We start from the raw sequence: 12,149 nt of genomic DNA, 5'->3' as shown, positions 1-12,149 counted from the left end.
ATTTTCATTTTGTTTTAAAAATTTATTTCGTTTTAAAAAGTATTACATGGAATATAATTCTAATGTGTTTACAGGAGACTTATGGACGATATGCAGAGCTGCTTCATAAAATTGATAGCCTACCTAAAAGTAAACTACCAGAAGATTTAAAATCTCAAAGAGATTTCATGGACTTTGTTTGTCGTAGCTTCGCTTCACGACTCGAAAGACGTCGAAATGTACTAATCACTTCGCAAAGATTCTTTAGACTTGTTTCTGAGGTAGAAATTAAACTTTTATCGACCTAGTTATTAGCAATTGAAAGTGGTTTCTTTGCTATTTATTATTACAGTACTTCGATAAGACGAGTGAAGTATTCGAGCAATTAGTCATGGGCAATAGGAATTACAACTTCTCTCAAGCAAGCATTAAACTCTTAACTTTGGAAAAAAGTCAAACAATTTTAGGTAAAGGTGACTCATTAGTTATTAATATTTGTTCAGTTTCATGTTTAAATAATTTTTCAGACAGTTTAGAACGCGAGCTTGTAAAAGAAGGTGAAAAATTGTCGGACATTCTCTCTATGCCCGTAAAGGATGCACTTGGTCGAGAAGTTCATGTATATTATGATGAAGATATCGTTAATGTCAAAGATATACTAGATGCGACAAATGCCAGAAAGAATATATTTAATGACAGTGTAGAATTACAAAAGCTGTCATTGAAACAGATAGCTTTGATATACATGTACGAGAGCGATGCCGAACAAGTACGGACTAAGATATAATACAAAAATGTTTTAATGCGTGCAAAAGAATAATAAATCTATACGTCTATTGTACTTTCCAGGCTGTTAAGTGGTTAAATGATTTATTCAATGTTTTACTTCGAAATCACATGGAAGTTGGTTGTAATGTCAAGGAAATACAATTGCAAAAAGAGGAACACCAATCTTTTCAGGAAACAGCAAAAGTAATTTTATAGCGTGATTACTATTACGAATTATTTTTATAAGATAAAACAAAAGCAATAATAGAGTTGCTCTGTTTCACTTTCAGTGGAATTGTTAAGCACATAAATATAATGAGATAAATATTTATAGGGAACTTACGAATATGGCGGTCAATTGGTGAATGGAGCACGTGTACTGAGATTATCTTGCAGAATATCTTTAGAGGGTAATGCTAATCTATCTTCAAAATTACGACAGGCTTGGCGACAGTTCCGATCTGTTAGTCAGGAACAATTAACCAGACTACGAGTATGCGCTGTTTTTCATAGAAACGTCGAAGATGTATGAACGTAAATTAATATAATTCAATATGTAAATTCAAAAGTTGCTTAAGTATTCTATTCTTTTAGTATTTTAGAAGAAAAGAATCATTATTTTATGCATTATCTACTATATATATTGTCTCTGTCTTTTCTATATTTTAAATTAATTTATTTAAAGCATTGTATCGGATTACAAAATTTGGCGGAAACAGTGACGGCCCTGTATTATTCTGCAAAAGATGAAGATGCAACGGCAAAAGCTCGCATCAAAGATAGTATAAGAGATATCCTTGATAATCGAGAGAAACTTTTATTGGAAGTTGGTCGGATGGTAAGATTGGGTCGTCTCCTTAAGACGAGGTTGAAGGAACCTCTTTATAGTCAACCGTAAGTATAATAAAGAATCGTTATTACATTAACATATTATATTACTAACATAATTATTAATAAACTTTTACATAAATTTGAAGATATTACGTTTCAGAGATTAGTATAATTTGAATTACCCAAAAAATAGCATAAACGTTAAAAAAATGAAAATTGTAAAGTAAAAATAATTTTATAAAAATGTGTTTTAATAATAACATAAATCAAAATAAGAAATGTTTAAAATTTCTCTTTTCTATTTTTATAAAATACAATTCGATAATAAATAAAATATAATAATTAGTAAATGTAATGTAATATACGCTTGGTATGTGGAACGCTTGCGTGTTTACCAGAGACAGTGAATGTCAGTCTATGGCTGGCTCTCGTCAAGATAGCTTCTGTAATTTAGAAACGGTGCATGTAAGTGAGCTACAATAAGATAACTGACATTTTATAACGCTTGATTCAACTTAAATATTAGATTATTTTCTATTCTATATATATATATAGTTTTTTTATCAGTTTGTGTTTAATCCGTGTAGTAGATAAACATCCACGAAATTTCTTCATAAAAATATTATTTAGCAATCTTCTTCTAAATCTGCACTTTATAATACGATTGTTTTACAAATTTTGTTAATACTTTTAACATTGAATAATCACATTATAAAAAATTGTTACAATATTCATAAATAATAAAATATCATGGTCCACACATCTTTGGCTTCGTTCCACGTCGTGGTGACGTCGTAACTTAAAACTCAACTGGTAACGCGAATCTCGTTTCAATAATATTTTGGTGAACTAGTTTGCATCATGAAGAATCATCTACCGTATTGCACACATCACAAAGATTATTTTTGGTACATTTATCTTAGTAATAAAAAAAAACTATATTAAAAAAATCACAACGTTCAGAAACTTAGATTAAACATTTTTTCAATAAATCTATCTTTAAAATTTTTTAAATTTAATATAGAAATCAATTATGGAGCTTCATAAAGCAAACGTGAGCTACGAAATTAGAACTTTGCCCCAAATTGCAGAGACCATGTGACGTCGCAATGTACTGTCAATGTACTGTCAACTATTAATTACGTAAATGATTAATTACGTAAATAAACATTTTCTTATGTCGTATTTTTAATTCAACTTGTACTTTTAATTTAATTATCCTCCTATTACAAACTAAACTATATCTAATCCTATAAAGAAAATCATCTGGAAAAAAAACCAATATTGAAATTGATATGAATACGATTTGACAAAGTGGTATCAATATATTTAATGTTTCTTTTACTATTATTTTACACACAATTATAACGAAACTATAAAAGTAATATTAACATAAAACAACAAAAAGTAATAATATCGTACAAAGTTTAGGGAATTTACTAGCAAATGGATACTAAATAATATTCAAAAATTTCTAAACTCCAGAATAAAAACATTTTTTTATAAAGTATTAATTTGATCAACAAATTTGCTTTTCTAGGATGTCTAAAGTTGAGGATGTTTCGATCTTTGGTGATAATTTGACAGCAGTCGAAGCTATCTCGGCGAAATTAGCGGAAGTTACGCGTCTCGCGGAAAAACTGGATGCGAGACTATGTGAAGCTGGAGCTAAAACTCGACCGATGTCTATTCCTGCCGTTGTGACGTCCTCTGCTTCGTCCTTGCTCTCGATATCTGCTACGTCGCCGTCAAACGAGTCCATGCATGCGGCTTCTAACACGACTACGTTGACGTCGAATATGACAGCTTCAGCCGTGTCTGTAATTGCTGAAATGCAACCAATAATTTCGGAAACTGTAGCTACAAAAATCAAATCTGATGTAATTAAATCTATTACTCCTACAGTGGAAAAATTTGACGACAGTTTATTTCATATTCGCTCGCAATCTATGGAGAATGTCGAAATATCAAATAAAGATTTGAATTCTAAGGTATATATTAACATGTTTTAATATTGATTTATAAATATTTTTCTTTCTTTTCTCTCTTAGAAAAATATTTTAAAACATTCTTAAAATAATTTTCATCTTTTTTTATTTTTATAGGAACTTATAGAAAATTCTCGTAGCGAAAGTGCAATAGGAGAATACAATATGGAGGGTTATACAACAGCTACTGAATGTTCAACAACTCCACCTCCACGTTCGAGAAGTGAATCTTTCGTAACATCGCCGGAATGCGAAGATCTTTCTATCATTGCACCCGTGATGACATATTCTGGTTCCACCTGGTATTTATATGAATTTTCATTATATACTTTTAGTTATCAAATAAAATTATGAATATCAATTAAAATCAATAAAATGCATCCATTTTTAATATATTGCAACAAAATCTTTCATCAACTCAGATAATTGCAAACATTTAAAGGTGGACCATGGAAAAGCCTAAATTAATAACTACAATTGCACCTCTTACTTCTTTTTCGACCAATGAAAATCAGGAATTTCCTGAAACAACATCAAATATTTCAACAATCAGCGAAGTAAATCCAACAGTACGAATGAAAACAATGGATAAAATTACTAATGTATGTTATATAATTCAATTAGTAAATCGATTCTCAAAGGAAAAAAAAATTTATATATATATAAATTAAAGCACTCTACTTTAATTACTTCAATTTTTATTTAATATTATATCAAGTAAAATAATTATTATACTTTTAAATATTACAATTTATATTTTGTATTATGATTTGTTTGCGTAGGAAAAGTCAAACAAAATTATAAAAGAAGTTACCGAGACAACCGTTTTGCGTGTTTTACACGACATTCGATTAGGCGTAGCCTCTTATAAAGTGATATCAAATACCGTGCAAGATCATCGGCAATATATCGACGTGAAAGATATTCAAAATGTGGAAGATGTGCTAGAAGCAGAATCGCGCGAAAAAACGGATGACATTCATCACCATCTCGATTTATCTTCGTTCAGTTAGTATTTTATAATTTTTATAATTTTAATGATTGTATACTACAGTATAATAATATATTTATATATAGTAATTAAAAATAATGAACTCTCATTATTATATTCACTCTTTTATAATTAAATTCTTTTTAACAGAAGAACTTAAAAATTATACTGGCAAAAATTCAAAAAAAATGCAGTTGGATCAAAATAATGCAACGAAAATCCGAGAACATGTGTTAAATAAAAGCACATGCTCTAATTTAAAAGAATATGAAGATATACCGTTGCCTTCGCAAAATCTTTTACGACATCATGAGGATAGCGAAATTGAAATATCATCGATGAAGAAAGATGATAATTTAGAAGATGAAGATTTTCTTGAAAAAACAAGAAAGGTGAGTTTGCAAGTGTAATTTTGGTGACAAAACTACTATCTTCGACCGACGTTCGACCTTTTTTTCTCTTAAATTCTTTGTTTGTTATATTTTAATGTGCTAGCTGTTTGGTATGTGTTTAGAACAATTCTTATTCATTTAAATTTATAAGTTTTGTTTTCTTTTATTATTGCATTAAATATAACAATGATTGTCTATTTAATTCTTACAACCAAAAATTATTTGCAGCTTTGATGAAGACAAATTTTATATAAAGAATTTGATGAAAACAAATATTACCAGCATATATAGATCTTACGATTTTGATTGATTAAAGAAAAAGATGTTTATACATATGGATATGTTTCATATTAAAAATATCACATGTATTATATAGAATCGGCAGGATTAAAAGAATTAACAATTGTTAATTGCGTATTTGTTATGCTTCGCTGTCTGTAACTTTATTGCAAATAAAACTTTAATATAATATTATATAATATCGACGCCTGAATAGAAGGTGTTATATCAAGAAAAACGTGAAGGGAGGTTTATGTCAAAAAATGAATGAAAAGCGATCTATTTCGTGCGAGACGTGAAGACCGCAATATTTTCTTCTCATAAATTTTATAGTGGTGTGACTGAGAACGGGAATCGTCTTGATTTTTAATCCTATTTCTCGCACTCATTTATTCATCCATTATTTAATTTTTCGTAATTAAATTTGTGTAATTTATGAGTAGTAAATATTGCGCTATGTAGACCATTCTTTAATTTCATGCGACTTGAACCGTTCTTCTCGCTTTCTCGATATAAACCGCACTATGCGTTCCGATATACCAGACCGGTCTTCACGCCTCACGCGAAATAGACCACTTTTCATTAATTTCTTGACCTTTCTTCATGTTTTTTTCGATATAGCACTTTCTACGGCTCAGGAGTTGATATACTGTCATGGATTTTTAGTATGTGTATCGCATGACGTATTTGTTATTTGTGTAAATAAAAGATGTTTAAAAGAAAATTGCGTGTGATAATTCTTAACATAATAAAATTTAATTAAAAAAATATATTGGATGATCATATATTACACTTAAAGACTTTTTTTATTTACAATTTCACTTTCGAAGCTGTTACCCTGCGCAACTCTGCTCTGTAGAGCGTGTTCGACGAGCGTAACGAAGGTGAGCGGGAGGCAGCCGGCCGGAGGCTAACCCGGCTAACCGGAGTGCGGACTGGCCGGAGGCCGTACTGCGCTCTGTCGGTTCAGTCTTGGTTCGGCTGGTTACTGCAACCGATCGGCTGGTGACGTGATACACTCGTGACATGTGTCACACAAGTGTTACTGCCGTTGTTGTCGTCATTCTTACTAACAATATCGCTTAAACGCGAATCGAATTTAGGTGATTGTTATATCGTGCCAAGTAAAAATTATGCTAATTAACATTTTATATAAAAAATATAACTTGATGCATCGTACATCAAATAAGAATGTCAAAAACCATAAATCTGCTTATTAAGAGAGACGAAATAAAGCAAAGTTTTTTCCGTCTTTTTAATTTAAAAATTTACTTATTTATATAAGAGCACAAAAGCCTGCTAATTTAAATTATAAAAAATAAAAAAAGAATTTATAATTATCCATTAAATATCGAAATGCGCAAATTTATAATTGCCGGTTATATATATTTTTGTTAATTGGAAAATTTCTTTAAGATATAAAGAGTCGATCAAATTATTTGTAAATAATTAAACGGTCCTCTGATGAAACGGGAGAAATCATAAACTTATCCAATAAAGAAACATAAAAAATTTTATTTTGTAATATTGATTGATATTTTTATCGGATCATCTCCGATTACATATGATTTTCACCGTACGTTACTTGTTGGAAGAGCGTTACCAGTCAGTCCGGTTTTATTCTACCATTTGTTCATCTCTGTAGATGACGTCATCGTACACACAAAGATATCTACATAAAGTATTAATATGTTGTATCAAAAAGAGAAAACACACAGATATTACTGTACGCAGCATACATTTTCCATTAATCGTGAATGTAAATTAACAAATTATTATTCCTTTTCACGTAGAAGAAACATCCTAACTTTGATAAAAAAATTGTATTCTTTTTATATTTTTAATTTAAGAAATTAGTGCAAATTAAAGAGATAAGATAACACTGAAAAAATATTAAATTGCGAAAAAATTTTTGCCAGTTAAATATCTTCGGTTTGTCTATTTTTTGTATTACAGACACAATCATCTTCAGTTTTACATTCACGAAATTTTCGTACTAGCATCTTTGGCAAAGTGCCAAAAATAAAGTCAATTAGAAAAGACAATTCAAAAGAGCTAATTCGAAAACATGTTAATATATTTTTTATCTGTAAAATCTTTGAGAATATCTATGAGATGTTTATTGTCGCGTTTTAGATCGATGTACGTCATTGTAATATATTTAGCACCAGGCATTGAAATTACTATGTATGTTCGGCCCAAACGTATCGGTGTAACGTCGAGTAACACTATTTTAATTTTCAGCAGCTATATTGTCAACTATTGCTTAATTCGTAGCATATATAAATATCGAGTGAGTATTTCATGACGTAATTATGTCGCAAATATAATTCTGCTAACACAGATCTGAAACGTTTTGATTATCGCATAAAAGATAAAATTAACAATGATGGTGGATGGTCCTGATTCGATGGCACACGTGCATCCCGAAAGATCTGTTGAGACAAATTCCGAAATTGTCATGCAAAGAGATGAAGATACGCCACAACAAATCATCTCTCCAACTACTACTATAAGTACCATAGCTGTGCAAAGTGGAGAAACGCGTGTAGTAATCGCTTTACTTCAAGTAAGAAACATGTATTGCATTTTAATCTATATAATAATAATTTATATTTTTTATTGTTATTGTTTTGTTTTGTCAACGCACCTTATTTTATTTTATTTAATTTTATTTAGAAGTTTTGGAAAACATTACTTGAAAATTTTTGTGAAAATAAAATATTAGATATGAATTATTTCATTCAAATAATTCTTAGTAAAGAATAATTTTTGCAATTTCATGTATGACACTATGGTGTAGGTATTTCGGGATTCGGTTGCTTCGGTCTATAGCTATTTCCGAATCCTCTCGAAACCGTAAGCGTTTTAGGTATGCTGAGCAAAACGAGTATCCCGAAACTCTACGAAGGATAAATTTAACCACTAGGTACAGTAACTCCCATTACACACCACCATGATCAGATAAACTCATCTTATGTACGTTACGTTGGATTCCGAAGTATTTAGAAACACGATCGCACAATCCATGCAAGTTGCATTTTAAGTGTTATTATTAATTATAAATTTAAATTTTTATTACCTCAAATTTTTATCAAGTAAAGAAGGTCGGAAAATAAAACAAATATTTTTTAATGCTTAAAATTAAATATATATCTAATTTCATGCAGTTTGAAAGAAAAAAAAACTATGTATGTATATAAATTTTTATCCTAATATAAATTATTAATTTAAATCACAATAAACTGTTACTATGTGTAACAGATCCTCCAAAATTAATTTATAAGTAGATTGGATAATCGATAAACTCGATAGAAGTAAGAGAGATCTCTCGTAGCATGGATCTGCACACTCTCGTATAATCTAACAAACCGGTATTATATACACACACACGCACACACGCACGCGCGCGCGTATATGAGACGAGTCGAGGCAGCTTGGGCCCAATCTGGCCCAGCTCAGTGGCGGACGAGTGACATGATTTTTCCTTTTACTGTTCCTTTTCGTTTATAATAGTCTATGTCATACCTATAATCTAACAGTACTTCGTCCGAAAACAAGAGAGAAAATGTTCAATAAAGATTCTTAGGCACGCATAAACATATTTTTACGATGCAATTACTAACATTGTCAAGCATGAGAATTTATTTTAGTACTATTGCATGTGTTGTGATATCAGATAATTTGAATACTTTCCAATAAATAACACTTAAGAAATTGAAACAATTAATATAATTAATGTAATTATTTTTATTATTGGTGTATAGTTTTTTCTACTTTTATTCGAATCTATAAATTACAAATCACATTTTTTTCTTATAATACGAAATAACATATTTTTCAAGTTTTTAACAAATACATTGAGTATTTGCTAATTTTGTCAGTTATTTCGATATCTTTAAAAAGATGATCATAAAATAATATATCTCTTTTCGCTAGCATACCTTAAAAAAAAAGAAATAATTTTATCTCTCAAGTAGCGATATACATATACCAGAAGAGAGAATTAGTCAATCCAAACGTAGTTATTCGGCAGTATGCCAAAGATGAAAATGGAAACATATCTTGCTCCTTTCTGCAGCCCAACCTCACGAGGTTGATGAACTCTGGAGGGCCGATTTCTGTCTACACTTGTTTTTACTTTTTATCTTTTCTTTTTAATAATGCTAGAGGAAAAAGATCTCTCTTCTGAATATGATTTTCGATATTATATATGTGATTTATATGGTTAAATAATTCCAAAATTTATTTGAGAGTTAAAATAATCTTTATTTCGCGGCATAAGCAAGCGAACATTTCTTTTTTTAGATTTTCTTTATTATTTATTATACTTTACAATTATTTAAAATAATTAATACAATATTTTAGTAACTACGAAAATAATCATTCAATGGAGAATGAGTATTTAATAATATTCAGTTTATCTATGTCATGTCGTTTATACTGTCGGAAGACTCGGAAGATATCTGATGGTTTATCATTATACATCGCTTTATTATCGTTTCAGAGCGGCGAATGGCTGAAGCTGAAAATACTCGAGCTACAACCAGAATTAACGAAACTTGGTGCTTCCGTAAAAGAAGCTATGGAACTTTCGAACGCACACGATCAAGTGTTACTCCGATTACAGGTAAAGTTAAACGTATCAAAATAAATTTCGAATTGTGTAAAAGTTTATATTAAATACAATTAAATAGAAGTGCTTAAGGTCTCCGTTAATTAACACTTTGTCATAATTAGAATAAACAAAGCCCGGTGGAAGAATTATTGCGACAAGCTGATCAATTAATCACGACCCAGAGACCAAGAGCAGAAGTATACACTGCCATGGCGGAGACATTAGGTCAGGCATGGCGCGATATAAATCAACTTTTAGAACGTCGTAAGAAAATACTTGACCGAAACATATTATTTCAATGGTACAGCAAAGTATAATATAATTAATCATATATTCGTGCTTTTGAATTAATTATTTAACAAAATAGATTTAATTTTTTTATAGTCGCGCGGCAGAATGTAGAGAACGTATGGAGGCGTTGGAAATGGCATGTAACAACACGTTACTACCGATCGAAATAGAAGCAGTAAAAAGTTTTCTATCGAAGATTCAGGATCTTCGCAAAGATATGTTGGAAGGATTGATGGGTGCATTGCGGGAGGGTAAAACATTGCTGGATGGACTTAAGGAATTAGTAAACGAAGGCACTTTAGATTCTAGGTCGGATACGATTAAAGATGAAGCTAATCATGGTATGTCAAATGTCTATTCAATACTTGTAATTAATTATTTGCTTATCTATTTAGCTAGATCGCTGTCATAAAATTAAAACTTTTATGATAAAAAACATATCGTATTTCATAGTCGTATTACGAGTTGAAAAATGGCTGGAAGAACTACACGATAGAAGACGGTTGATCGAGACAACTTTTCGTAGCAGAAAAATTCAATTGGAGCAATGTCTTGCTCTCGCACTGCTCGCGACCGATCTTCGTAATCTCGAAGAAATTCTCAATGACAGAATCGTTGCATTAGAGAGCAGTTGTAATCAATTGGGAGATTCTGTATCTAATGTAGAACTGCTTCTTTTTGAATTAAAAAAGTTGCAAGTTGAAGCAAAGGTATTCGAACAGAAATTAATTCGACTAATCTCGTCAAATATAATTAAATATATTTTATTGTCCTGCGTAATCTTCGATACATATATGTGTGTGTGTGTGTGTGTGTATAAAACTGTACAGAGTAATACACTTTAAAAAAAAAAAACTCATTGCTTTTTAGGAGTTTCAAGATAAAGCTATTAAAATAACTAAATCGACCGAACGATTAGTGTCATCAGGACATTTTGCAGGCGAACAAGCGACCGAGCAGGCGTTTGCAATTCTTAGCACCGCTACCGATTATATTAACGATTTAGATCAATATAACATGTTGTTGGATAGAACAACGGCTTTTTTTGATTTGGCACAATCGGTAAATGTTTCTAAATTTCTAATTATCTATAATGGACTAATCAGTGAAATAATATAATATTTATAATTTAATGAGTATATTTAAACTTAATTACTAATATTATTATCAATGCATTAGGCTATCACAAAACTGGACCAGTTAGAAATTCAATTAATAACAACAGAATATCCTTCTTATTCTTCACGACTCGCACGTCTTCATGCACAAATAGTGGCTATGATAGAAGACGTAATTTCAAAGCCATTGTCAGAAGGATATGCATTATTAGACATCACGGGAAGAGAAGCACCTGGTGCCGAGGTCAGATCAATCGAATAATTAATTGTATTTACTATCACACGAGTTAAGCTATCAATGAAAGGAATATATGTTGATATAAGATGGCTATATCGCACTAATAACATATTATATAATAGGGTGTTAAAAAAGTACCATTCAGCACTCTTATATGGTAGAATATACATGAACATAGATTAAAAACTCAACCATTTTTGAGATATTTAAACAATGTTATTAGATATTTAAACAATTTTATCATAACTGACTTATTGTCTTTTCTACGTGTTGCATATGATGTGAAAAGAGAAAAATTGAGATACAATATATTTGGCAGAATTAGATTCAATAAAGTGATCTCCCATAATGCCCATCCAATCATAATAACTAGTTGATATTAACTTATTGATTCTTGGAGAAATTTTAATTATAAAGAGAGTAAATATATGGAAATTAAATAAGAACATTTAGAATACCGTTTGTAAATACTGAGGTAAATCTTCACGTACCATGTAATATGTAGAAGCCAAAATAAGTCAGTTATAATAATTGTTTATGGTTTAGAAACGGCTGAGTTTTTGACTTGTATTCACTAAGATTTTTTATTCGATATCTGTACTATCTATCACATAAAGGCTGAAGGTTTTTTTGAACGTCCTATATAAATATTACTA

The 12,149-nt window shown here is 30.3% G+C and overlaps 1 protein-coding gene across 6 annotated transcripts in view; it reads left to right on the top strand.

Annotated features, from left to right (window-relative positions):
• Positions 1-12,149, top strand: part of LOC108746019 (titin homolog) — a 32,573-nt gene that overhangs the window by 1,995 nt on the left and 18,429 nt on the right. For 5 of the 6 annotated variants that reach the window (XM_018482521.1, XM_018482514.1, XM_018482496.1 and 2 more), the window contains exons 8-24: positions 75-260; positions 332-446; positions 507-748; positions 829-951; positions 1,082-1,273; positions 1,433-1,641; positions 3,119-3,569; positions 3,684-3,868; positions 4,009-4,168; positions 4,349-4,574; positions 4,708-4,949; positions 9,736-9,858; positions 9,969-10,147; positions 10,231-10,478; positions 10,591-10,847; positions 11,008-11,199; positions 11,317-11,499. In XM_018482521.1, the coding sequence (XP_018338023.1) occupies positions 75-260; positions 332-446; positions 507-748; positions 829-951; positions 1,082-1,273; positions 1,433-1,641; positions 3,119-3,569; positions 3,684-3,868; positions 4,009-4,168; positions 4,349-4,574; positions 4,708-4,949; positions 9,736-9,858; positions 9,969-10,147; positions 10,231-10,478; positions 10,591-10,847; positions 11,008-11,199; positions 11,317-11,499 (3,513 nt within the window). Of the gene's footprint in view, positions 1-74; positions 261-331; positions 447-506; positions 749-828; positions 952-1,081; positions 1,274-1,432; positions 1,642-1,997; positions 2,044-3,118; positions 3,570-3,683; positions 3,869-4,008; positions 4,169-4,348; positions 4,575-4,707; positions 4,950-9,735; positions 9,859-9,968; positions 10,148-10,230; positions 10,479-10,590; positions 10,848-11,007; positions 11,200-11,316; positions 11,500-12,149 lie in introns of those variants that run through there. The other variant, XM_018482539.1, reaches the window with a different exon arrangement.

This window comes from Trachymyrmex septentrionalis, unplaced genomic scaffold (genome assembly GCF_001594115.1).
Source record: "Trachymyrmex septentrionalis isolate Tsep2-gDNA-1 unplaced genomic scaffold, Tsep1.0 scaffold107, whole genome shotgun sequence".
NCBI lineage: Eukaryota > Metazoa > Arthropoda > Insecta > Hymenoptera > Formicidae > Trachymyrmex > Trachymyrmex septentrionalis.
The sequence above is the reverse complement of the archived record's forward strand: the minus strand, read 5'-3'. Positions and strand labels throughout refer to the sequence as shown.